Below are 26,205 nucleotides of genomic sequence, written 5' to 3' on the forward strand. Positions count from 1 at the left end.
AGGTCCCAATGGGTCAATGGCAGAGCCAAGGCTCGAACCAAGTGCTCTGAGAAACTAATAGGCACAGAGCAGTTCTTATCATTATTAGAGAGACAACCCTTCAATATTGACAGAGGATAGTCAAGGAAGCAACTGCAGCCACAGGGACAGCAGTAGTCCTACTATTCCTTCTCCACTCCAGCTGAAGTTGAAGGTGGAAGTTTCACCAAAATTCTACCTTCTCCTCTAACATTACAGAAAATGTAGTGATGTGAGCACCCCCTGAGATGGTAGCAGAAATACCATACTGTCATTTATAGGACTGAGACCTCAAGGTGACAGGAGGGCTTGAAATCGCCTTGCTGTCCCCCTTTGTAATCCTTTTCCCTTACCTTCTATATGTTCCTGATAAGCTTCGAAGATTGCCTCGATCCCCTGCCATTTAGGTCTGGGGTACTCCTCTTCCTCCTCTTCTTCCTCCTCCTCCTCCCCCTCTGAGTCAGAGTCCTTGTCCTGTTCGGGTGGGATTAGCCCCTTTCGTGCCAGTGGGGTGTCTTGCTGCCCATTCTGTTGAGGCAGCTGGACCCTGCTTGAGGTCTGAAGCTCAGGAATGTTGTAATGGATAGAGGTGTCAATTTTGTGGTTCTGCTCTGCAGTAAGTGCTGCTGCACTTCCTGGAAGCAAGACAGGAACAGAAAACAATCAGCTAGAACTAAAGAGAAAAGAAGACTTCTTATGTCCTCAGAATACATTTCAAACTAACCAAGGCACAGTACTGGAGAACATCTCAAGGCCCGGGCCAGTGCGGATAGCCTACATGAGCTAATTCCACAGCTACCACCTGCAATCAGACTAATTTCTGGGTGTCAAAGCATGTCCTGCAATGAAGTATATTAGGACTGATTTTCCAACCCTTGCCTCATCTGTGTGCATGCACCTGCTCTCACTAACACCTATGCACGCAGGTGGGGATGCGCAAGTGTGGGTCAGATGTTGAAGCTCCACTGACGATCAGGCTTGTAGCGGTGTCTGGTTACTGTACCAGGTAGCCACAAAGGCTAAGAAGCTTGACTTCTCATTTGGCAGAGACAAGAGGAGTGTGGGAGCTGGGGTTTGGATCACCTGGCCACTAATGTTCGATTAGAATTCTCTGTCTCCCTGCTTGCAAGGAACAATCTGACCCTGACTGCCCAGATGGCCCATGTGGAATCATGCTGGTTGATAAATCTAAAAAGCGTGAGTGAACGAACTCCATGCACTCGCATCAATGTGAAGAGAATGCCAAATGCAAGGCTGCAACTTCCCTTTGGCACCCTTTGTAACAGAAGGTGCAGTGAGTGCAAGAAAACTCTGTTTGCAATCCTGCTCTAATCCTCACTCTCTCCCGATGGCACACACGCCTGGAAACGTGTTACTGCTTTTCTAAAATGCTTCAACTATTATGTGTATTGTAGTAGCGCCTAGTGGCCCCTAAGCTCTTTAGGGTGAGATCCTAACTGGCAAGATAGAGACAGGGAAGGAGGAACAACAGAGGTGCAGAGAAATTATGTGACTTGCTGTACGTCATACAGTAGGTCAGTGGCAGAGTTGGGACTAGAGTGCCAGTCTCTTGCATGTCAGTCAAGTGACCTAATCACTGAAAGTGTGCTCTTAAAATAGGCTTCTTATTTAAAAACATTTTTGATCAGGTTGCATTAATATGCTGCCCATGGGATATTAATTTGTCTATAAGATTAACTTTTCTTCCTCAGCTTTGGAGATGTCTTCGGTAGATTTTAATGGCTCTCTGAGCCAGACATTGCATACATTTATGGCCCCATACGGTCTACTTTTTTGTATGCTGCTCCTCTCTGCTTTCTTAATACTTTTAAAAAAAAATTTCTATTAACAGTTGCTCCCCACACACTGTAGTAACTTTACTTCTGCCCATTGAAATTAATGAGCTTTTCAGTGAGTGAGCCGTATTTTCAGTGCCTCTCATGAAGTTCCCATATTTTTACTTCCTTCTGTAATTGTTTAGGCTGTTTCAGTGATGAGAAAGCACAGATGTATTTGTAATTTCCTGATACCTTCCAGAAACAGGTTGTGCTTCATGCTTACATTGAGTACCCACATGGCTGGCAGTCAGATGGGCTTTTCTCCCTTCCCATAATGGTCATTTCTAAAACTCTTTTTCTTGAACACATACGAGACAAAAGCATCGCTGGCTGGGCAATTATTGTCATTATATTTGTACCAATAGCCAGATTTTCTAAACTAACTCCCACAATTTTATATGCACAAGTTTTGCAAGCATTTTTATTTCAGGTCTAGGTTTTTGTGCACACAAACTCCCATGTATACGTGCAGATGTCCTTTGTGTACACAAACTGGCGGTTTGATGTACCTGACATTGTACAAGCAAATAAAATTTGGCCTCTATTCAGGATCTGCATGTGCTAAAACTCAGGTGAGGAAAAAAGTTTGCATGCAGAATCTTACATGTGCAAAAGTGTGGACACTTGCTTTAGAGCTTAGATGGAAGCCTCATTGAAAATTTGGTGCAGTGCTCTTATTTGTACACATATACTGTTGTTGTCTCCCCTCTCCATTTCCCCTCTGGGTCTGTCCCATTACCTTTGTGCTTCTGCAATGCTTTCTGTGTGGACTGCAGCACAGACTCGTGAAACTGATGTGCAAATTCCTCAGCTATGAAGGGCTCCCATGGCTTATTCTTCCCATTCATGCTGTGAGAGAGTGGCACCGGGATATCCTTAGGCAAAGGGCCCCTGACATAATTGAATATGCTCAGGCTCTTCTTCCCGGTGTGCCCATCATTCAGCCTGGGCTTCTCAGCAGAGACAGGAGCTGGTTCCTTGGCCCTCTGGAGCTCGTGTGGTCTCAGCTGTTCCAATCTGCTGGGCTCTGCTGTCTTTTGAGTGTCTGGCAAGGAGGTGGTGATACCAACAGGTTTATCTGAATCCACAGGAAATTGCTGCACCTGGGGCTCTTTGGGAAATAAAACATAACATGAGTTACTAGTGGTGCTTGGGATGCTTGATTTGAATGTCCCTGCGTGCCGTGAGGCATTACTGAATGGCCCGACACATCATGGCTCTGGGGAGGGCTCTCACACTGCCCTTTGGTTGATTTGCTGTTTTCTAGAAGAAGGTGCATTCACACAGCACAGAATAGATCTACCTCCAGCTGGCTGGGGCTGGAAGAGAAATCCTATGCCAAAAGTTAGGTGGGCCTGTAATGCTAAAGGACCTTTAACCCCTGCCCCCCCACAGCAGACGTTGCAGATCAGTGCACTGCACCTTGGACTGTCTGGCACATGACTGTGCACAACTCTTCCCCAGGGCACCCCAACTGGGCTCTGCACATGCAGACATCTGCACATGCTGTAGAGGCCCTTGGAAAATCTGACCCAGGAAGTGTTTCAACACCAAGCCTGCAAAAGGCCTGATCCTCCCACCTCCATCACTTCAACATACTCTGCATTAGCCAGTTACTGTGGAAGCCACCTGTGTGTCTTTGGAGGAGTGGGGAATGGGCAGAATGACAGGTGAATGTCGCCCATTATATCCAGTTCAGTTATGAAGGCATTATTGGTTGGACCCAGCTCTCCTCTTGCTCATGCTGGGGTAATTTCACTGACATCTAAGTAAAACCAGTCAAAGTATGAGGATTATCAGGCCCACTAGATGCACTCTTTAGTCCCTATGATCCAATTCTCAGGAACACCATGGAGGTCTGTCCATCTGCTCCATCCCCCTCATCTCCCTGCATCAGCTTCTCTGCCCTGCTACTTACCAGCTGGGGCGAGACTGGGACTGTCCCGTGGGGAGCTTTTCACCACCACTGTTGCTGTCACACTTTTCTGCTTCATGGCATGGAGCATTTCCACCAGTTTCTCTTTATCTGCAGGATGGGAAGCTGAGATTTAGTACAGCCTTTGCCCATTGGAGCAGAGATAAGTAGGAAGATGCCACAAGCAGACAGCACAGGGCAACTTTCGGCTTTGCAAGTGCATACATGGGAAATTAGTCTCATTGGAGTTATAGCACACAGACACGAACACAGCACCTGGTCAGCACTGGGCACAAAGGCAGCAAAGGAACATCAACTGAATTTGCAGTCGCTACAAATCAGAGCCTGCAATGGGCATTTTGCTTAACTGTTTGTGTCCACCCAGCAGCATACGGCACTATCCATAATCCAGGTGGGGGTGGTGAGCATGGGGTAAGGGATGCTTCCTGCATCAGCTTAACTGATCTATCCAAACCTGTTGAACAACAGGACACGAACGGCCCTTTGTGTTGGCTCCAGGTAGGGGGTGGCTGCCTGACCAGTGGAGCCGTGCTACTCTCTTGCAGCACCGGGCAGATTCCCACCAGGCTGCTGATGGATTGCATACCATGTCCTGGGAGAGACGGCATTCATGTATTCAGGCTCACAACTGGATAAACATTCCTTTGGATCCCCATTTTTATCACACGAGCTGGGGGACGCCCCAGCACCAAAGGGTTTCGCTCCTGGGCAGTGGAAAATGCCCTCATTTTGCTCACCACAACCAAAGTACAGATCAGGAACAGGGCAGGCTGGATCTACCGGAGAAGCAAAGCAGATCCAACCAGCCTGCAGCAGAGTGAAAACCTTGAAATCAAGAGTTAAGTGGACATCCTCAACTCAGACTAGTGACGCTTGTCCCAGAAGTTCAGGACCTGCCTTGCAGGAGTGCTGAGAACCTGCAGCTCCCCCTGACTAATGGAACTGAGAGTGCTCAGCACTTCTGAAAATCAAATCTTAGGGGTGCTATGTGTAGGGGGTAGGGGTGGGGACCAGAAGTGGTACTTTACTTGCTCATCTCTTAGGGGGAAGTCATAGCACCATGAGGCAACGCGTCATCACAGGGTAAAAGGCCATCACCATGTTGTGACTCAGAAGTTCATGGAATCAAGACATTTCTCCTAGTGCTACTCTAAAGACCATGGCCACCAGCTTTGTGAGCTCCCTCTCCTTTCACCCATACCACCGCGATGGGGCCATATATGTACCTAGAGCCTCATGTGCATAATCCAACACTCCACATCCCCTCCACCACTGGCCTGCAGGGATCAAACCGTACCTTTCCTTTTCTCTGCGCTGATGTGAGTCAGGTTGAAGATGGTCAGGAACCTCTTCTTCTCCTCGAAGTTGGGGCTGTTGTTCATTTCGTCAGGGCTGTAGCGCGTAGAGAGCGGCAGCCGCGGTGAGGGCGTCCGACGTTTGTTCTGGACCGTGGGAGGGGATGGGCTCCTCTCCCTCAGCATCCTCCGCCTCTTCCTCCTCTTCTGAGTCAGCAGCTCCTCCTTCTGTTGCTGGGTGGTCAGGCCAAAAAGCTGCAGGAACTCCAATTTCTGGAGTTTGGCAATGGGGGAAAGCCAAAAAAATAAGTAGTTTCAAAGCTCAGTGGGACTTTTCTTCAGCTGAACAGTGAAGAACCCTGCTATCATGTTTCCCTGTCATATATTTCTTTCTATCTTGCTAGGTTTATGGGGGTGTAATTCCATGTACACCATACTGCTTCTCTGGGGACGTTTACGCAGTCTGGAAAGGAATCCATAATACTAAAATCAGTGGCATGGGAAACCCAGTGTCTTTTAAACAGAGAATGAGCTGTTCAGTTCCTCCAAAACCACAGATGTATAAGCCATCCAGAAAGGGGACAGAATTGGTGACCAACCTAAATGCTGAAGACAATTCCGCTTGAATTAGCCTGTCAACAGGGAGCATGGAAAGTGCACCGCTGTGCTGGTTCAGATCAGAGAGCTGCAGGCTAGCGGTCCAACGTGGGACTGGAAGGCAGACTTCCGAGCACCCCTTCTCCTGTTGTTGTTTTTAAATATTTATAGTATGGTAGCACCCGAGGCCCCCCAGTCGGGATCGAGGCCCCATTGTGTTAGGTGCTGTACAGACACAAAAAAGAGAGAACCCCTGCCTCGAATGACTTGCAGTCTGAAGATACAAACAGACTAAGGGTAAGGGAAGGTTATGGCTTGGGCACTGTCTCTCTCTGTGGCCCCGAGCAAGTCACTTTACCTCCCTGCCTCAGTTTCTCCACCTGCCCGATGGGGTAATAAATCCTCATTCCCCTGTCTCACACAGGTTAGTTAATGTTGGTGAAATGCTGGGAAGATGATTAGTGCAGTGGGCTACATATTAATAGAGGCTCTCTTCCAAAGGCTGGCAATGGGCTAAGCAAGCCATGGCTAAGCCTCGGGTACAGTGAGGCAGTCAGAGGATGATGAGCCTACAGCTCCCTTTCTGAGCTGAGAAAAGCTCAGTCTCTCCGCTACATCAACTCTCCGAAACACCCTCACTGTAACTTTCAACCTCGCCAAGCCTCCTTCCTTGTCTGAAAACACCCCCTCCATCCTTTCACTGTGCCCCTTGATTGCAGCTTGCTTCCTGCTGCTGCTACTTATTTATCTCTGCAGTGGAAAAGGTTTGATAATCTATACAGAGCAAAGCCGCAGTGTCCTCAATGGTGCTCCTGGGCAAGAAACATACCGTGGCTGTATCCTAGGCTGCTCTGCCCCATAATGCTCAGTGACCATATAGAGTCTGAGCTGGCTCAGGGCACCTCACCCATAAAACTGACCACAAAGCCTCAAGAGTAACCTCAGCAGGATCAAACAGCTGGCATACCTCTGAGGAAGTATCCAGCTTCAGCGGGGGCTGCTCAGCAACACACCGGAGATGGGCTCTCACTTCCTCCTCATCACTCTCATCGTAGGAGTCATCCAGGTCATAGTAGTAGCCTGTGCGTGAAAGATGCAAAGTGGGATGGTGAGGCCAAGAGGCGGGACAGACAGCTCCCTCCCCTGCACTTGAGAGAACCTGCCAGAGCTCCATCAACTCAGACTTGGGTGGCTTGCGATGAATCCCAGCCAAGTGACATGCCGGGAGGGCTCAGCAAGGAAGCCTGGAAGAATTGCCCAGATCTAAGGGCTTGTGCCTGGACAAAGGGCTCCCTGCAGGAACCGTTTTCAGCCTGCTGCATAATTCACTGAAGCGGCTGGCTGTACCCTCAGGGGGCTGAAGGCCATGTCGTGCAATATGTCTGCAAGTGCATTTCAGTCCGTCTCCCCAGGCCCATTACACAGGGAAAAGAACAGTCTAGTGTATGTGTGCATGTACCTACATGTCACTACCTGAATCACACGGGGTGCAGGGGTGGCTGGCAGCAGTTTAGGATGCATCTATGATGCGTGGGGAGTATATTCTCTACATGACAAACATCTCACAGAAAGCCTGCTTTCAAAATGTTTGAAAAGGGCTTTAAAGCTATCGCTGGTCTTTTATTCATAAGCCTCCACCTGGGAAGCACAGCTGCTTTTAGTACCAGAAGGGCAAGTGGCCAAGATTTGGAGGCAAAAGGGGGGAATTATCACTAATAAACCTCTACAAGTTCATCACAAAAATGGCTTTTCTCTCTGGAATAATAGCACATAAATGGCTGAAATCTTGGGACTTGTCACAGGTTAGCAGAATGTGCTGTGGGTCCCAATGGGAAGCTGGGAAGTCCCCTTCCCAATGGGATAAAGCTCCCATATCTAGTCTTGATGAGCGGAGAATTGGGAGTTCTCAGACCGCCACTGGTTCTCAGACCGATCCTGGGGCTTGGTCCTTTTGGTTTTGGAGTGGGAGAAGAAGAAATAATTTCCCTGATAGGCTGTTGATGGGTTAGTTTTTCATATAAATGCAGCTGTCTGAGGCTGCTCAGTAGTTTGACATTACAAATAACCCATCGGACGGGGAGTCATGATTAGAGACAATTTATTACAGACTAGTGCATGTGCAACTATGATGATTGTGCACTGGTCATTTGGACATACAGTCATGGTAACTGAACATGCAGTTACATACAGGTGTGTATGTTTGTGTACTTAGACAGGCTTGTGTGTGTGTGATCATATTAGCTAATCTTTCATGATTATTCCCTGCCGAGAGAGGAACTCAAACTAAACAGACACCCCACACTTGAGCAATACACTGGGAGCTGATTTTGATCTGCAGACAAGATCAGAATCCCTGCATACAAGGAGGAGCTCCCCTGAAGCCAATGGCCTTCCCCAGTGTGAGATGAGACTCAAAGCTCTGCAAGTGCCAGCTCCCCACTCGCGTGGCTGATAGCCCATGCCCCTCCCTCAAGCCTTCGGCGTCATGTGTAGAATTTGCAACACACTGGGTCTGCAGCATCGACAGTTGTTCAGATTAAACATCTGCAACCTTGCAAATCTGTAACTGCTCCCTGCCTGTCACAAGAAAGCAGCTTCTTGGATATGCCCAGCCAGGCCAGTGAGGAGTTCAGGCCCTGTTGAACAGCCTCAAATAAGGATGTCCTCCTGGGTACATGGAAGCCATGAACTACAAGGCAGCCTTCTGCAGGGAGGGGGTGGAGTGGTGTGTCTCACTTTTATGGCAGAAGCATTTGTGCACTGCAGGAGTGACCAGCGTGCCACCCTGGCCCAGTACCCGCAGTGCAGGAGACAAGGCTCACATGCATGGCAGCATAGCAGCCTGTTGTGCCATCAACTGCTTCCACTGGCTCCAGAGTTAATGGGCAGAGGCAGGAGGTGGGCCAAGTGCAAAGCAGAAATAACAGAGCGTGTGGTGCCAAAAGGGAATAGAAGAGAACTGCAGCATGCTGGCGAGACAAGAGCCACCATCTGAGACACAGCACGTGTCAGCAGCAGAGAGATCAGCAGCCCGGAAACAGTTGCAGCCCCAAGCCTCAGTTGAGAATGACTGTGTAGCTCCCATGCCCCAAATCCCCCTTTCTCCACCGCAGAGCCATCTCTTCCCTGTTGTTCCTATCCCTGCTTGTACAGTCCTATTAATATTTAAAGCCATCTTATTAGCCTCAGTTCATCATTTATTAATTGGGCATGTCTGCAGTGGAGGATTTACAGAGCTGCTCTGATTTGGCTTTCAGCATGATTTGCATAGGCAATGGGGACAGCGGTATGGTCTGTCTGCTCGGCAGAGGTGTCAATTAACTCCCCGGGAGACACACGACCCCACTACCAGGGCTTGTTCAAAATCAAAGGTGTTACTGTCCTTATTTAATTGTCTTGGACAATACACACACTTACACTTTCCCCCCCACAAAAGTGACAATGCTGCTGCTGCTTTACTGTGTTTGGAGCAGGATTCACAGCCCTGAAAACTCCAGTCCTCTCTGCCCAGCTGATGCATTTGGCCCCTGTCTCGGAGGAACATGGCCCATTCAATCTTTGTCTTTTACATGGACACAGACAGGCATGCCAGTGAGAGCCAGCCACAGTGATGGGTGAGTGAGAGACAGAGACTTGTTCAACAGGAATTGGACTAAGACATCCCCATCCCGAATAATTTCACCCAGGCCGTCAGATGGTCACAACTTTCATCCCCTGCTGACCTCAGCTGGGTTTGAGCCTCTGCCCTAGAGGTTAAGGGCTCTGCAGTTCGTTTCCAATCTTCTGATCCATCCAGTTCCCCCTGCTCAAAGCTATAGCCCAGGGATCAGCAACCTTTCAGAAGTGGAGTGCTGAGTCTTCATTTATTCACTTTAATTTAAGGTTTTGTGTGCCAGGGTAAAACATTTTAACATTTTTAGAAGGTCTCTCTCTATAGGTCTATATATTATATAACTAAATTATTGTCATATGTAAAGTAAACAAGGTTTTCAAAATGTTTAAGAAGCTTCATTTAAAATTAAATTAAAATGCTGATCTTATGCCGCCAGCCTGCTCAGCCCGCTGCCAGCCTGAGGTTCCGTTCACCTAGGCCGGCAGCGGGCTGAGCGGAACCTGTGACCGGGACCCCGGCTGGCAAGGGGCCGGCAGCCAGAACCCCAGTCCGGCAGCGGGCTGAGCGGGGCCGGTGGCCGGGACCCCAGACTGGCAGTGGGCTGAGTGGCTCAGCCCACTGCCACTCACCCCCCTGCCGGTCTGGGGTTCCATCCGCCCTGGCTGCCGGCCCCGCTCAGCCCACTGCCAGTCTGGGATCCCGGCCCTGCCCATATAGAGTGGGTACCTACCTTCTCCCTGGTTCTAGCCCATTCTCTTCCTCTCTCTCTGCACTGAGCTGAGGGTGGGAGTGTACTGAGTACAGGGCTGGGGGTGAAGGAGCAGGCTGGAGGTTGGGGTGTAGGGTCTGGCCAGGAGCTAGAATGAAAGAGGGGGCTCAGGGTTGGGGCAGGAGGTTTGGATGTGGAGTGCTTACCTGGGCAGCTCCCATTTGGTGTGAGGGTGCAGGTGGGAATGGGGTGGGGGTGCAGGAGCTCCCATTTGGTGCTCAGGGTGGGGGTGGGAATGTGGGTGGTGCAAGAGTCAGGGCATGGGGGGGCTGGGTATGTGTGGGGGTGCAGAGTCAGGGCAAGGGGTGGGTGAGGAGGGTGCAGGAGTCAGGGCAGAGAGCTGGGGGCATGTCAGGGGGGTGCAGTAGTCAGGGCATGGGGGGGCTGGGTATGTGTGGGGGGTCCTGGAGTCAGGGCTGGGGTTGTGGGGGGATGCAGGGGTCAGGGTAGAGGGCTGGGAGTGTGTGAGGGGGGTGCAAGAGTCAGGGCAGAGGGCTGGGAGTGTGTGAGGGGGGTGCAGGGGTCAGGACAGAGGGCTGGGGTCGTGGGGGTGCTCCCAGCCCCCAGCAGCTCACAGCAGGGGGCTGGAGGGCATATACCCTGATTCCACCCCCGTTCCCCACCTCTTCTCCACCTCCTCCCCGGAGCAGCGAGCGAGTGGGCTGCGGCTCCGCTTCTCCCCCTCCCGTGCAAGGGCCATCAGCTCATCAGTGGCAGGGAGGGAGAGGAGGAGAGGCAGGAACCCAGCACGCGGCGGGAAGAGGTGGGGAAGGGGGAGCTTGCCAGCCCTGCAGCAGCAGCCGGCAGAACCAAGCTTCTTCACCCTGCCCCCGTGGGGGGCGGAGAAGAGCGGGCCGTGGCGGGCAGGATTTTTAATGGCACGCTGCTGCCTTCCAGAGTCCTGGCCGCCAGCCCTGCTCAGCTCGCTGCCAGCCTGGGCTCGACAGCGGGCTGAGCAGGGCCGGTGGCTGGGACCCGGCAGGCAGCAGCATGCCATTAAAAATTGGCACACATGCCATAGGTTGCCGACCCCTGCTATAGCCCTTTAGCACTGCTTCAGTTTGTTTCTGTTCTCAGAGCTTGTCTGCATAGGACGTTACTGCTCGACAAGCCAGGGTTTGACTCTCCCATCCAGGAGTGCGCTTTGGCTACTACCGTTTGTAAAGTGCAGCAAGTCAAAGCTCTCTCCCAGCCTGCTTGCGCACTGTAGCACAGGGTGTTACGGCACGGCGAGCGCCCCTGTGTAGACAGGCCCTCAGTAAGATGTCATGTTCAGCGCTACTGCGGGCACTGAGACTGAAGGGACTCCTCAATGCAGGCACTCACCTTTCTCCCTGGCTTCTCTCCGCCTCCGCTCCTCCAGGTCCAGTTTGCTGACTAGTTTACGGTGTTGCTGCAGGAACTCGTCGTAAACGTACATGGGGTCGTGGGCCCTGGGCAGCGGGTGCCGGTACGGTGAGCTAGGCTTGCTGGACAGGGTGACCTCAGCAAACTGCCCCGTCTGGGAGAGCGAGGCCCTCTGTTGGTTAAGGATGGTCTGTGTGGACTTTTCCAGTTCTGCCAGGAAGGGCCCATGGGAGAACCCACCATGTTCCGACGCCCCAGGCTCCCTGGCAGGCTGGTATTTGTCTAGTGCCTCTCTCTTCCTGGCTCCTTCATCCAGCTTCTCGGGGCAGCATACTCGTTCCACCTTCACCAAGGGGATGGCTTGTCGGCTGGGCTCATACTGGGCAGGGTGGGCATGGAGAGAGTGATTCTCCTGGATCCTGCGCGGCTCCATGTTGTTCTCCAGCAAGGACACTGGGTTCCAGAGTGAGGTGGGCACTGGATGATGCTGAGGTTTGGGAGAGATGAGCGGAGGGGGCCCTCCAAAGTGCTGTGGTTGGTCTCGACCACTTGGCTCATGGCGGTTTGGTCCCGATCTGTAGAAAGAAGAGACCCACAATAAGTTAAGAGGGAGGCATCAGCAGGATCATAGAAGCAACAATTTTTGTGCCACTGGGGGACACATGAATAGATGCCTACTAAGAGGAGTGCATAGCAGTCGTGCCCTGCCAATGTCACCCGAAGCAGACTTTGCAAAAGGAAGCTGCACCCATGCTGCTCATCGGCATCCTTTCACGTTGCTCCGGGGGAGAGAGGCTCACATTCAGTAAACAGTCTATGTGAGCAAGTACATTTCAGGGCCCCCTGACACCAGCAGTGGGGGCTCCTATGCAACACCAGCAATAGGAGAGCTTCACACTCATTTCCTTCTGAACTTTACCAGAAGCATTCAGCTTTCGTTTTGGTTTTAAGGGCCAGATCATCAATGCATGTGCAATTCCTCACCTAATCTACACAAGCAACTGCCACATCAGTACAGCCACACGGGGTGATTGCATTGCTGGCCCATTTGATGCATCTGTAGGCATGGTCACCCAGTTGGCACACCACCCAGTGGAAACGATGGGCACATTTGCACACTCAACTTTTGATAAATGCAGCCTTAAGAGCTCTTTAGAGTGGTGTGATTTCTCCAGGTGAGAAAACCACACCAAGTGACCTTTAAGAACTAAGGCTATGACTACACTTGCAGATGTAGAGCACCGGGAGTTAAACCAGCCCTCCGAGGCAGCAGCAGGGAAAGTGCTGCAGTGTGTTCACACTGTCAGCTGCAAGTGTAGTGGAGTGGCCACTTTAGCAGCTCTTGCGATGCCACAGAGAGCAGTGCATTGTGGTAGCTATCCCAGTGTACAAGTGGCTGCAGAGTGCTTTTGAAATGGGGGGGTGGAGTGCGACAGGGAGTGTATTGTGTGTATGTGGGGGGGAGAGACTGTATTTTTGGGGAGCAGAGAGTGTGTCAGCATGCTGTCTTGTAAGTTCAGACGGGGGAAGGGGGAAACCCCATCAGCCCCCTGCCCCTCTCTCTCTCTCTTTCTCTCTCTCACACACACACACACACACACACATGCGCAACGCCTGCCTCTGCAGCAGCATTCCACAGTAATGGTTTGCTTTCTGTCCGGGCAGATAAGCATGCCTGCTGTCCAAAAGGGAGCTTTGAAAGGGGATATCCTCATGCCTGCAGCCGAGTTCAAAACAATGACCAGAGTGGCCACTTGACTTCAAGGGATTATGGAACGTTTCCGGAGGCCAATCACAGCACAGTAATGCAACATGTTGTCCACACTGACACACTGGTATTTCATGCTTCTCAAGGAGGTGGATTACCAGGGGCACTCCAGCCGTGGAGTCCAGGCAGTGCCTTGCCAGTGTGGACACCTCTGGAGTTAGGGTGCCCGGGGCTGATTTAATGCGCTCTAACTTGCAAGTAAGTGTAGCCAAGCCCTAAGACGCATCTTGGGCCTCCCAGGGAAATAGCCAAGAGATGGCAGCAGGAAAAGAGGTATTCAGGGTATGAAGGCATTTAACTCTGGGACAGAAGACCAAATTCCCTGCTAGACTGCATCTTCAAGGCTTGATAACTAGATAAATGGCCTTCAGACTGCCTCTGAATGCGACTGGCATGACATCTAGCGGTCATTCATTTAACTGCAGTGGATAATACACAACTGTGGAAGGCATTCTGGTAATACAGAGACCTATTCCATTATCAGCTGTTGCAGGATGTGATTACAGAATTAAAGACTGCGTGGTAATGCATAATTGAACCTGGGAAGAACTGTTAATGCCTACATAATTTGGGGAGTATTTAACATGTGACCAGTTTGTCAGTAATCAAGTTACTTTCTTTCTGATGCATAAGCTTTAGTCTGAATTTAGCCCCCTTTTTGGGTTAATGAATCATTTGCAAATCGATCTGGATTCTCCCTCAATGGCTTTGTTATTTACAAGCATTTGATAAGCAACTGGCCTAAAAAACAAAGTTGTGACTCAAGGCTGTTTGCAAACAATTCCCAGTTCGTTATTGGTCATCTAAGTCGTATATGATATGATATTTTCTTGCCCAGATTGGACAGGCTTTCTGGTTCTTAAACATCTGGCTAAAACCAGTGAAACTCTCGGATTCACAAACATTTTCCCAAATACCTGCTGGTAAAGCCCATGGATCTTAACCATCTAAGCTCTGCACTTTTAATCACCAATTACTTGTTTAGCTATTTGACCCACTCTGGTTGTCAGTCCCCCTATATATATCTTACTCGGATCATGCCTCTTGATCGTTGTGGGTGCACTGCTGTGCTTGCAAGGAGCTCTGTTCAGTAGGAATCCACACAGAAACAGCAGTTTACCTGCGTGGGACCCAAGGTGGTAAATCTACTTCTTAGCCAACTACAAACCATCAGATACAGCCTCTGCCCATGTTCTGCTGAACAAAGGTGAGGAGGTAGGGGGCATTGCACTCAATGCTCTAGAAGCACAAAGGGAATGACACCGTGAAACCCTTCTTAAGTAACCAATACAGAAATAAAACTGTTAGCAGAATAAATATTTCATGCACTGAAGCTGTGCATTTAACAGTTTTCCACTTCAGAGCTCCGGACCTCCATGCACTGAAGCATCAAGTTCAGATCAGTGCTACAATTTATATCGCAGCTGCCATGAAGCTGTGGAAAGCTGAGGTACAGACACCCACAGCGAGCAGGAGACAGTCTCTTCCACTTCCTACCTAGAGTGCTTCCCCCCTGCCAGCATGCCTGAGTTCTATAGGCCTGTCTAGTATAGATCGATCCGGTGCTAGCTACAGAGCTCTGGAGAAATTGGCCCGTCACAGCAGCCTGCTTGTTTAATAGACCTTTAAGAAGGCAGGGAAGCAATGTGCATTCAATTCGACATGGCAAGGTAGCAGGGCTTCTTATTCAGTCATGATGGACGTTAACCGGCTCAATTGACATCTCAATTGTCAAGCATGAGTGAGTCCTCTTCGAGGGAGACGCAGCACCTCTGCTGAGCAAGGCAGATTAGCACCCACACACTTCCTTGTGGCTGCTTCCAATGCAAGTCTCCCGCACCCAGCCTGCACTTTGGGAGGGGTGGAGGGAGAAGCAGACCCCAGACCCCACGCACACACATTCTGGTCCATGTAGTGGAGGTGACCTTGAGCTACTTGCTTGGATTTGGGGAGGGATGAGAACGTGGAAATGGAGATTGAAAGGAGACTTTGTCATTGTGCAGCCCTGCAATCCGCTCCCTATTATACCTGATTAGTTTAGCTAATCCCCTTGATACCCAAAAATGACAATGGAATCCAGTGGCAGAGATGACTGGATGAGCCAGCAGCGCTTAAGCGCTCAGCCACAGAGCAAGAAAGCCAGCATCAATCAGCCCCAAGGTGGCAGGGAGATGTTGAGGCTTAGAGAGAGGGGCAGCCACATCAGGAGACCAAGTGTTTTCTTGCTGCTTTTGCTCCCCTGACCCCTTCTGATTTGCTGATCTGCTCCCAACGCCGAGGGCTGACATGGCGCTGCAAGGTAAGAGAGGGGTGCTGCGCTGTAGGGCTAGGTTGGCACGCAGCTTGCAGGCCGCTGGCCTGGATTCCTGGCTGTTCAGAAAGGCAGGCTATCATATTGAACTCCCCACTGTACCCAGGGCTCAGCTGGCACCTGACAGATGGAAGCGCTGATGGAGCACTCAGACTTGGAAAGAATCTGGACTCTTCCTCTCATTAAACAGCAATGAGATTTTCCCCCTGTATTTACTGGGACTAAATGTAAATGCCGGTGAATGGTGCCACACTGACAGCCTTGCAGCCCCAGGACTCGGTTTAGCCCCAGAACAGGTCTGAGACAGGGCAGCAGCAGCGCACCCTTCTTCCTCCTGCCTTGCCAGGTGCCTGGATCCTGATCTTGGAGGAGCTGCCCCTAGGGAGGCCGTGGCTCGTTTCCCCTGCAGTCTGTGTGACTTGATACTGCCAGCAAGGGTAGCAATTAGCTACACCTAGTCACTAACAACTGGCCTGAGGTCACCAGACTTATCTCATGCAGGTCACTGAGCAGCTGTCAGGAGATATTAAATTGCTGTCACTGCCAGCACAGGCCAGATTGGAACCAGTGACCTAAAGGGGAAAGACTCTTTAACTCATTGCCCACCCCCCTGAGCCAGCCCATCCCAACAAGAAAGGGGCTCTGCCAGCAGCCCAGCTGCCCGGACACAGCACGTAGTCCTCTTAAGTGGACACAAGCAAAACTGAGCGTTTCTGGCCAAGTCAGCAGTTGCCTCCTGACTCACACAAGCCAGGCCTGGCTGCTCTGCTCCTCCAGTTCCAGAACTCCAGAGAGTCCCTGTCCATCCCAGCGCTGGAGTCAGTCCTTACCTGGGGTTCTCTGGCCGGTGCTCAGCTTCCGGCTGGTTCGGCGGCCGCCCGATCTCTAGGTGCTGCTCCAGCACTTGCTGCCGGAACTCCGATACCTGGGACTGGCGGTCCTCCTTCTCCTGCCGCAGCCGACGCTGGCGTGCCAGCCACTTCTCCTCCTCGTTGGTGCGCTGGATGAGAAGAGCCGTGGCCGCGCTGCTCCCGGGGAGGGGGAAGACGCTGTGGCTGGAAATGAGGCTGGGCACAGGATGGTGGGAGGCGGGCGGCTGGTGCAAGGGGTGCTGGATGGGCTTAGGGGTCGGGATGGTCGCCTCCTTGGGTTTCTCTGCAGGAGGAAGAGGACACACTGCAGTCAGCGAGAACTGCTCTCGTTTACTCTCAGCCCAGCCAATCAGTTTGCAGGTGATAGATGGGCCAGGTGGATAACTAGGTGCAGTGTTTATTACATGAGGCAGAGCTATGGGAATGGTCCCCCGAACTCATCCCCGCTGGAAACCCAGCACCCCAACACAGATACTAAAGAGTCCAACTAACAAGCAGTGACAGCCAAGACTGGCAGCTGCAAGATCTAGGCTTTAGCCTTGAACTTGCCACAGGCTTCCCATGGGATCTCGGGCAAATCCCCAAACCCTCTTGGTTTCACCATCTCTGGAAGGGAGTTAATACCCCTTCCTGCCTCACAGGAGGTGAGGAGGCTAAATTCACATCTGTGGCATTTTAGGGATGGAGGAGGCTAGAGAAGGACAAAGCTTTGGTACGTCACTAGTGTCGGGAAGCTGCTGGGGGCAAGCCTACCCCATCCTGTAGTCAAGAGCAGCCCGTCTGTCCAGAAATGGCTCGGCAATCAGAAGGAACCAAGAGGAACCCAGCAGCAGTTATTTGGGTTGGGGCAAGATCCTGGAGCACAGGCTGGTTTGTGACTCCCAACTGAATCTTGCTGTGAGTTTCCAGGTGAACTCAATGCAAAATCCCAGGGCTGCGAGTCTCACAGAAGGCCCCGGCAAAGGTCAGGCCCCTGGGAAGTTACCAGTGGGGCCAGGCTCAGCGGTGGCTGGGAGACCAACCAGCCTGGAGTGCTCCAGGCCAGGGCTCTGCGGCGCGTGGGAGGAGTTACCTGGTCTGTTTGGCATCAGCTGCTCAGCTGGTTTAACACGTTCTTCTGCCGGATGGCTCCTCAGCCCGTGCAGCTCTGCCACCGGCAGAAATGGGCTCTCCATGGCTTTGGCCAGGTTCATCTCCTTCTCCCGGGCCCTTTCTCGTTGTCTCTCCAGTTCTCTCTCCCGCTCCCGCTCCTTCTCGCGCTCCCGCTCAAGCTCCTTCTCCCGCTCTCTCTCCCGCTCCCGTTCTTTCTCCCGCTCCCGATCGGCTTCCCGCTCCCGCTCCTTCTCCCGCTCCCTCTCACGTTCCCTCTCACGCTGCCTCAGCTCCTCGTCCATCTGCAGCCTGGAATCACCAACAGAACAGCAAAGTTAGCATCTCCACTGGCCTCCCCATCCTCCCGCCCCCAGGGGCTGTGCACGACCTGACGCAGGACATGGAGTCCTTTACCTCTCTGCGGTCAGACTGGACATCCGCTCGGACTGAAGGGCAGAGAGCGACGAGTGGGGCAGCTCGGTGGGGTACCTCACTCCCGACAGATGGAGGTGCATGGCTGAAGGATGAAGAGGTGGGAGCGAACCAGGGGTTGGGATCGGGTAGAAGGGGGACCGTAGGGCCGAAAGGCAGTAGGAGTCATCCATCCTGGAAAGAGAGAACGGGTCAGGTTGAAAAGCCACACAGCTCCCCTCTCCAGCTGGCAGCAGAAGCCAGGAGCATGTGGCTATGAAGGGAAAGCACCTGCTGTGGGAGAGGTGACTTCACGTGTATGGCAGGCTCTCGTCAATCCCCCAGGGATGGGAATCCCAGCCTGACTCTACCACTACACACCGCTCCTTGGAGGCCTCTCCCAGGTCGGGTTCAGGCTGGCTCCCGTCACTGCCCCTCTCCCGACCTTCCACAAGCCTGCTGTGGAGAGCCAAAGGAACTGTATGGTACAGGCACAGGATGGGCACTCTGGCTCCGGGGAGAAGCTTAGCACAGCCAGCTTAGAAAGAGATTTTCCAGCATGCTTTGCCCACGAGGGGGACCTGGGCTCTGTGCTGATCCTTCCTCTCTCTCTGGCGGTCAGACACTGCTGGGGTTTCGGCACTGCTCCCAGCAGCAGAGCAGATACAAGCCTGCCGTGAAGGGTTCACACTCAAGGAGCTAGTTATCAGCCCAGCCGCAGGAATCCCCGCTGCTGTAGTAAATGACCTCCCTGCAATTCCTTATTACCATTGTACTGAAGCGCCCGGGGAACCATCAATTGTGGATAAAGTGTACTTATTTCTGTGCAGCTTCCAAAGCCGACGTTAGGGTAATTGATTGCACTGCTCTGCCTCAATCCACGGCCCCTGCAAGGTTTGGTGAGCAGCCTTGGCTGGATGTGTGGAGAAAAACAATCGCTGCCCAGCGCCTAGCAGTCCCTCTCTCCCCTGGCCTCTGACACTTACCTGAAGGCTGGGTGAGGGAAGGGGTGGTGGGCCAGGTAGCCGGGGTGGTAGTAAGCGGCAGCGGTGGCCGGATCCAGGCTGATGGGCGGCAAAGAGGACATGCGGAGTTCCTCAGCGGTGTGGTAGGGCCGGAAGCTCCGCAGATAATCTTCAGTGACTGCGCTGGGAGGCACCACATGGTGTACAGGCCGCTGCAGGCTGCTGGCGGGGAGGGATGGAGGGAGAGTCAGTGACCTTCCCAGTCCAGGAGATTCGCAAGCCTCTGGATATCCTCATTAGCTTGGATCTGGGGAGGGGACTGGGCTCCCAATGCAGAGCCCTGAGAAGGGGCAACTCCTACTGAAATGCTGGTGGCTGAGCATAGGAATTCACTGCAAAGGTAGAACCATAATCTGCTTTGTGCTAGCCGTATCCTACCAGGCTTGCTTCCTTCCAGCACCTGCATCCCCCTGTCAGGGCACTTCACCTCCAGGGGTCTGGCCATCCCCAAGCCATGCTGCCCGGAGTTAACGCAGCAGAATGCAACCACCCAGTCACCCTCTGCTCGTGAGAGTCGGCCACAGGCAGAGGGAGGAAGGCAGCTGCCTGGCCCGAGCATCTGTCTGGGGATGGTGGGGCAGTCTGAGAGGAATGCTGCCCCCACTGGTGAGAGCTGTCAGCGCAGCACCTTTAGCTGGCAGAGGCCATTCCAGGGAGCCGAGTATCATCCAGCCACCATCCCCCCAGGGTTTAGATCTCCCCAATCAAATGTAACCCGGTACATTTGCCATACAGTCCTTCAAGGAAGTGCACAAGAGTCTTAGCTCCGTGCAGCGGGAGATCTGGATTCGGAAGGAGCACTGGTGACACACCCTGCACTGGTGTTTGCGATGCTGGTTTCCAGAGCAGTTTGTTTTAATCGCACTTTGTCCTGCCCAAAACCCCAGAGCTGCCTCCCAGCTCCCCCAGTCCTTGGAGACACTTGGGGCCGGTCCTGGCCTTCAGCTCAGGCCACCTTTGGTTTAATTTTGTCCCCTGCTCCTGGGTTGGTTGGTTTGAGGTTTTGAAATGTACATGGAAAAAGATGTATTCAGAGTTGTGGTTTGGGTTTGTGTTGGAAGAACCCCAGCTGGGACGGATGGGAGTGTCGCACAAAAACCGCATGGCTCAAGGCAATGTCTGTGATGAGCTTCTAAGCCACAGAACATATGTCGTGGAACTCAGTGGGAGGGGAAAGGACGAGTATTACAATAGACCCTGTCCTAGGTAAGCCACTCCAGGGACCAGCAGAAGCCAGGTGCCTGGTGGAGCCAGTCTGTGGTTGCAGATCTTGCTGTGTTCCTCGGTTACTTCTATCTGAGCTATTTCAGGAGCTAAAAGAACCAAACACCCGCTTACAGGAAGGCCTGCTCTCCAGGGATGCAGAATTCTTTGGGGAACCCCAGAGAAAACATCCACAAAGGAACTAAGCTTGGAAAAGGGCAGGCAGACACCAGCCTCTGAGGAGCAATAAAAGGCCACCCTGCTGGGAGATTCTCATCTGGGATGTGTCAGAGCTGGCAGCACACGAGTGAACCCGACACTGTGGGAGGCTGATGCAGTGGATCCTGCTCCCAGAAACATGACTCACTTTAAAGGTGGGAAGCGGGAATCCTGGACGACGGAGGTGGGGGGGATCCCGAAGGAGTAAGGCGTCCCGAGGAGGTGAGAAGGGACAGCGGGGCCCCCAGCTTTCTCCTGTGGGAGTGGAGGCTCGGCAATCAGGCGCTCCCGGCTGCTGCTGCTGCCTCTTGATCCCGCTTCTTGCTACAAGAAAACAAATGACCCCCCACCCTGAGTGTCAGGGAAAAACTGTCCTGAGGGGAGGACAGACACAGAGGAAGCAGATGCATCTGGCCAGGAGTTAGCTCAGTGCCCCCTGCCAATCTGGGAGTCTCAGGGTCTCCCTGCTGAGGAACAGCCCACAGTTCCACTCAGATCCCCAGCAACGGGCCTCCTGGAGGGGTCTGTCCGCTCCTGCCTTGCTGCAGTCAGACTCACTGGAGGCTCCCTGGGCTGTAGTCCAGGGAACTGCTAGGCAAGACTCCCACTGACTGCCTTTATCCCCTGTCCTTTGGGAGTGGCAGCATGAGGGTGGAGGGGACTGTGCCAAGGCTGGGTCATTTTGGCTGTTTGCTAGTCCAGCCCAGCGATTTTTGTTCGCACAGCCGTCCATTTCGACTAGCCTGGGACACACCTAGATCCAGGGAGAAGTGCTTGAGATCAGTAAACCCACCTGTGCCCCTGATCTTCAGGAGGGCTGAGCGCACGCAGATCCCCCTGACTTACAAGTGACTCTGCGAGTGCCCCTCAGCTCGGAAAATCGGCGTGTGGAAAAGAAGATGGAAGTGCTTCAGGAGCTGACCGGAGGAAGGAGTTCAGGACTGCACATGTGCACGCACTTATACACACACACTCGCTTCCAAACATTTCCAAAGTTTTAAATAAAGTAAGACAAATAAAACAAGGAGGCTTTGGAAACAGCTGGCGGTAACCACCACCCCCGCTGGGCTGAGAACGCAGACTGTAGCACAGACCCATGGACATGCTGAAAAGACAATATGTCTGAGCTCCAGAGGAGGAGGGAGCGATCCGAATGGGGCCTTCCTTTGCACACCCACCAGCCGATCATTCCTGGAGTAGGGCTGGCATCAGCTTGGATGGCAGCTGCTCGCTTGCCATCCCAGCTATTCACACACACACACACACACACACACACACACGGCATTAGGAAACTGGCATTCCTGCCAGGATAGGGCAGGCTGGTCTGTAACCAGCAGTTCCCCTAAGCGGCCCTGATATCAGCTGCTTGTCTGTGCTGTCACAGCTATTCTGGCAGCACCGCTGCACACATGAAAATAAGGGAAAGAGGTATCGGGACTGCTGTTGCCACTGCAGCCTTTCCTCCCTTCCCTGGTAGGGCTGCATGGCCCAAGGAGTGCCCACAAGTTGCATGTTCTACACAATCCTTGGGGGGCCCAAGAGGGCATGGTGGGAGGAGAAACCACTGGCAGGAAAAGGGAGCTCTGTAAGGGCAGGTGGGCATTGAACCCACTTCCATACAAGAGCTGTGGGGCTAACCCTGCCCCCCAGGGGGGATAAGCCTGCCTCCGGTGCTGCAGAACCCCTTGGGCAGGGGCACTCTTGCCCTCTCTGCGGCTAAGACAAAGGTCAGCCCTGCGACCTCGGAACGGCACTGTTAGACCTGCTCCCAGGGCTGCGGTTGGGCTACAGAAGAGCTACAGAAAGGACCTGGGGAGAGGGAAGAGAGGCGAAGGGAGAGAGAATACAGCCAATGCATTTGGAAGCTGCCAGATAGCACCTAGATCGGTGGGCTTCCCTGTCGGGGGGGTTGCAAACCCAGTAGGGGAATGTTTAAACCGAAAGGAAGGGGAAAAGCTGCTTTCCCTGAAATCAACCAAATAAGAAGCGGGTCTGCTGCGCTGGACACTGCACAAAACATCCTCACCCCCTGGGGGCAGGGAGCATCTTTCTATTCTGTGTTTGTACAGCACCTAGCACACTGAAGCCACGTGCCACGACTGGGGCTCCTCGCAGCTATAAAACCCTGCCGTGAAGAGCCCACACTCCAAACTGCCAAAGCATGGAAGGAGAAAGAGAGGCACAAAGAGAGACCCGCCCAAGGAGCAGAGTTGGGAATTCAGCACAGGTCTCCTGAGGGTCAATCCATTGCTCTAACTACTGCACCGCACTGGGCCCCCATGCCAAAGGACGGAACCTGTCCTCTTAACAAGCTTCCTGCCGGCCGGGTGGACAATGCAGGAAGCCCAGAGAGGGGGCGGGGGGACGTCACACGTATAATCTTCATCCCATATAACACACCATCGGGTGATCAAATATTAACCACCTAATGGACTTTTCTGGCTGACAGGCCTTGTTTGATGGGTTACTCCTTGTTTGGATTTGGAAGGAAATCCCATTCCATGAACTGTTTCCCCTCCCGAGGGGCTGCCACGCTCCAGCGCTGGCTCCTGGCCACCGAGCGCTGACCCCACGCGGCTCCCAGCCGAGAACATGCAATATTAAATGTCAGCAATGTTATTTTTGCCGAGCCCACATGTTGCTCAGGCCCGTTTAATGTGCGTTGCCCCTGGCAGGGAGCCAAGCAGCACTCTCCAGCTCTCCCCAGCCCCTTGAAAGGGATAAAACCCTTCTAATGGCTCTGCAGGAGTGGATGGCATGCAGCAGTACCCTGGATGTGTGCTGAGGCGGAAAAGCAGTTCAGAGATGTCAAAAGAAGTCAAAATCAGAGTTCAAGCGCCTCCCCTGCCCCTCCTGGCGTTGGGTCTTCTGAGCATTTCTGAAGCCGCTTCATAAAGAAACAAGGGTCAACCACCAGCCCTTTCACTGGGGGCTCAGACAACTGCCCCGGTCCGGAAAGGAAACAGTTTACACCGCCATGAAAGCCTTAACCCTCTCCTTGCTGGAGAGCCATTGGGGGAAACGCTGGCAACTGACACACTTAATTGCCAAGCCAGGACCAGATCACAAGACAAACTCAGCCTGCTGCTCAGCCTCTTCAGAGCACTCTCTAACCCTTTAAGTAAGTCATCCTGTTAACCCTTTCCTGTCCAGGACTAAACAGTCTGCTTTTGAGAACAAGGTGTACATTTTAACAGTGAGGGTAATTAACCAGTTCCCCAAGGGCCATGGTGGATTCCCCATCCCTGGGAATTTTAAAACCAAGATGGGATGTTTCTTCTAAAAGCTCCGCTCTAGGAATGATTTAGGGGCAGGTCTCCTGCCTGTGCTGTACAGGAGGTCAGACGAGATGATCACAAGGGTCCCTCCTGGCCTTGCAATCTATGACTCTAAGAGACAGTGAACCCCTTCCCCTGCAGGACAAGACCTGGGAGTCCCCAGCTACCTCTTTCCTGCCAGTTGCTCTAAGAATTTCTCACCAATTCCTTAACCTGCAGGTGGAGGGGCTGTGGGCTGTTCAGGGAGACCATTCTGTTTGCAATGCCTTACTGCAGCTGTGGACAATTTTCTAATACAAACCTCTCAGTTTATAGTCCAATGGGCTAGTCAAGGACAATACAATGACTGTAACCCACATGTATTATTGGGTAAAGGGATTCTCAACTGGATTAGAATTTATTTTTTTTTTACACCATCAGGTGGGGCTGCCCTGCCCTCTTTGGGACCCTATGATGTGGTCACAGCAGCACCTGACGTTGGCTACTGGACTAACTACTTTGGTTGCCCTTTGGCCATCGCTGTGTTCCTCTCCCTTGTCCAGCTCCATTTATACAACCCTGCTGTTTCGGGGAGTCCTGCTCAGTCAGCCCTTTCTTGTGCTGCACTTTTCCCACTCTCCAAACCTGGCTCTCCCCCACCACTTACATGGGGCTCCAACAGCAAATCTTTTGTGCACTGCAGGGAGCCGGTGCCGGGACCGGCAGCCAGACGGACAGTAGTCCGGGGCTTTCAGCGCTCCAGCAAACCTGTCTTGGAGGCGGACATGGGCTACTCATTTCCTAAACCATGATGAGAAAAAACAGGGATGGCAACAGTCATGGAGGGGAAAAGAAAGAAACCCCGTGGAAGAACGGAGTGAACGGTCTGTGAGAGGGAGGGCTACGGATTGGCTGTGGGGGGAGTGGAGGGTGCGAGCGGGGACAATTCCAGCCAATGCCACAGATCCTGCAAGGTGAAGAGGGCCCCTGCAGGCTGCTCTCAGCTCCTTTGGAAGTCAACAGGAATGGAGCTGAGCGCTACGTGGGTACCAGCACCCCACCCGTTCCCATGGGCCTGGCACTGTGAAACATGGCAGCAGTCCATGTATCCAGCTGACCACAGACCTTGCCTGTATGCAGGAGGTGCCAAGACGCCCTCTAAGCTTCTCCTGCCCCCACTCCAGACGCACATCATCCTGCAGGAGAAGGCAGCTTGATACAGGAGCCAGCCGTTCCTCCTGTCTGGAATTTATCTCCCAGGGAGACAGAGGGAGCATTGTTTTGCATAGTCTGCCCTTCTTACGGTGGCCCATCCATCTTCATATCCCCAGATAGTGACATCTTCGAACACACAGCAGATAAGATTTAAACAGCATTGGGCCAGGCTGTGCTGCACCATCGGGGGAACTGCCTTCATCAGTCAAGTGTATTTACTAAACACCACCACAGCACACACTCCGCGAGCAGCTGATGGCTCCTCAAGACTTCATAATCTCTTCAGAAGACACATCGGCCATAATTAATTGAAAGAGATGGGACCCGTTGACGGGAATTTTTAATGATCAGGAACATCTGTTCACTCTCTGCGCCTTGTAGGCACCCAGACTTCCACGTTCGGCCTCTTTCGCGCCCAGTAGGCCACCTCTGACCTTCTCCAGAAGGCGCGTTCCTGGGATAATGATATGACTGGACGGGAGGGGTCAGGGTGACTCGACTGGAACAAAACACACGGACGCCACAGGGCTGGAGAGGACGGGCCATATGGACCGGCCGCCCTTGCCTTCCGCAGGCGGAGGCAAGGGCATCAGGGAGATGAACACGAGCCAACGGGCGGCCTCAGTGCAACACTACCGATGACACCTCAGCAACTCTGGGCCGCTCTGAGAAAGACCCAGATCTGGATGAGCAGGAAGGGGCCAACAACAGGGTGTGTGTGTCTGTGTGTAGCTCCCTTCCCATCAAGCGCGGGGTTGAGATAAGGCAAGCCAGCGAGTGGGAGGGAGGAGAGCTAGCAGCAGGCCCACATTTCACCTGCCTTTAGATTTACAGGCAGCTTTGTTCTCCGGCACCATTAATCATCCAGGGAGGATACAGACGCCTATGGAGCTTGAAACAGCACAGCAAGTATAAATCCAGCAGGCCTCTGATAACAGCCATAAAACAAACAGGTTAGTCAGGCATTGCACGGAGGGGCCCAGGAAAGCGGGCTCTGCGGACAGGCCGCCATCGGCACACCCCTCCCAGGCAGTAGGCGCCCCCGGCTCATCCGTTTATAATGCAATGATGATTTTTGTTCCTAATACAGGACTAAGGTCACCATCTCCTTAGATCAAAACCTGGTCAGCGCGTTGGGGGGTCTGAAGGAGGGGGCTAAGGTGGGGATCGGTGACAGCAGGGCAGGGCCAGGGAGGGAGGGAGAAGGGAAAACTCCCGCCCAGCCTATTGTGCCTGGCAGAACAAACCCGTCACTCCCCTTTCTGTATAACCGTGAAGTACTGACCGAGAGGAAGGACACAGATTGTACACCCTGCCTACCCTTAGCAATACTCCATTCAGAAACAAACACCGCCCGGGAACTCAGCCAGGCAGAGAGCAGGGAGAAACAGTGGGTATCCCAGGGATAGGATCTGGGTT

At 52.8% G+C, this 26,205-nt stretch overlaps 1 protein-coding gene across 9 annotated transcripts in view; it reads right to left on the reverse strand.

Moving 5' to 3' along the window:
• GSE1 (Gse1 coiled-coil protein) overlaps positions 1 to 26,205 on the reverse strand; it is a 359,568-nt gene that overhangs the window by 6,426 nt on the left and 326,937 nt on the right. For 5 of the 9 annotated variants that reach the window (XM_038368953.2, XM_038368955.2, XM_043495421.1 and 2 more), the window contains 11 exons: positions 20,463 to 20,638; positions 18,854 to 19,051; positions 17,871 to 18,062; positions 17,437 to 17,765; positions 16,323 to 16,647; positions 11,393 to 11,988; positions 6,652 to 6,764; positions 5,090 to 5,360; positions 3,775 to 3,882; positions 2,596 to 2,967; positions 372 to 653 (listed from right to left, as the gene is read on the reverse strand). In XM_038368953.2, coding sequence (XP_038224881.1) covers positions 372 to 653; positions 2,596 to 2,967; positions 3,775 to 3,882; positions 5,090 to 5,360; positions 6,652 to 6,764; positions 11,393 to 11,988; positions 16,323 to 16,647; positions 17,437 to 17,765; positions 17,871 to 18,062; positions 18,854 to 19,051; positions 20,463 to 20,638 — 2,962 coding nt within the window. Of the gene's footprint in view, positions 1 to 371; positions 654 to 2,595; positions 2,968 to 3,774; positions 3,883 to 5,089; positions 5,361 to 6,651; positions 6,765 to 11,392; positions 11,989 to 16,322; positions 16,648 to 17,436; positions 17,766 to 17,870; positions 18,063 to 18,853; positions 19,055 to 20,462; positions 20,639 to 26,205 lie in introns of all 9 variants that reach the window. The other 4 variants (XM_038368956.2, XM_043495420.1, XM_043495422.1 and 1 more) reach the window with 1 other exon arrangement.

The sequence above is a fragment of the Dermochelys coriacea genome, chromosome 12, assembly GCF_009764565.3.
Source record: "Dermochelys coriacea isolate rDerCor1 chromosome 12, rDerCor1.pri.v4, whole genome shotgun sequence".
In the NCBI taxonomy this organism is placed as follows: Eukaryota; Metazoa; Chordata; order Testudines; family Dermochelyidae; genus Dermochelys; species Dermochelys coriacea.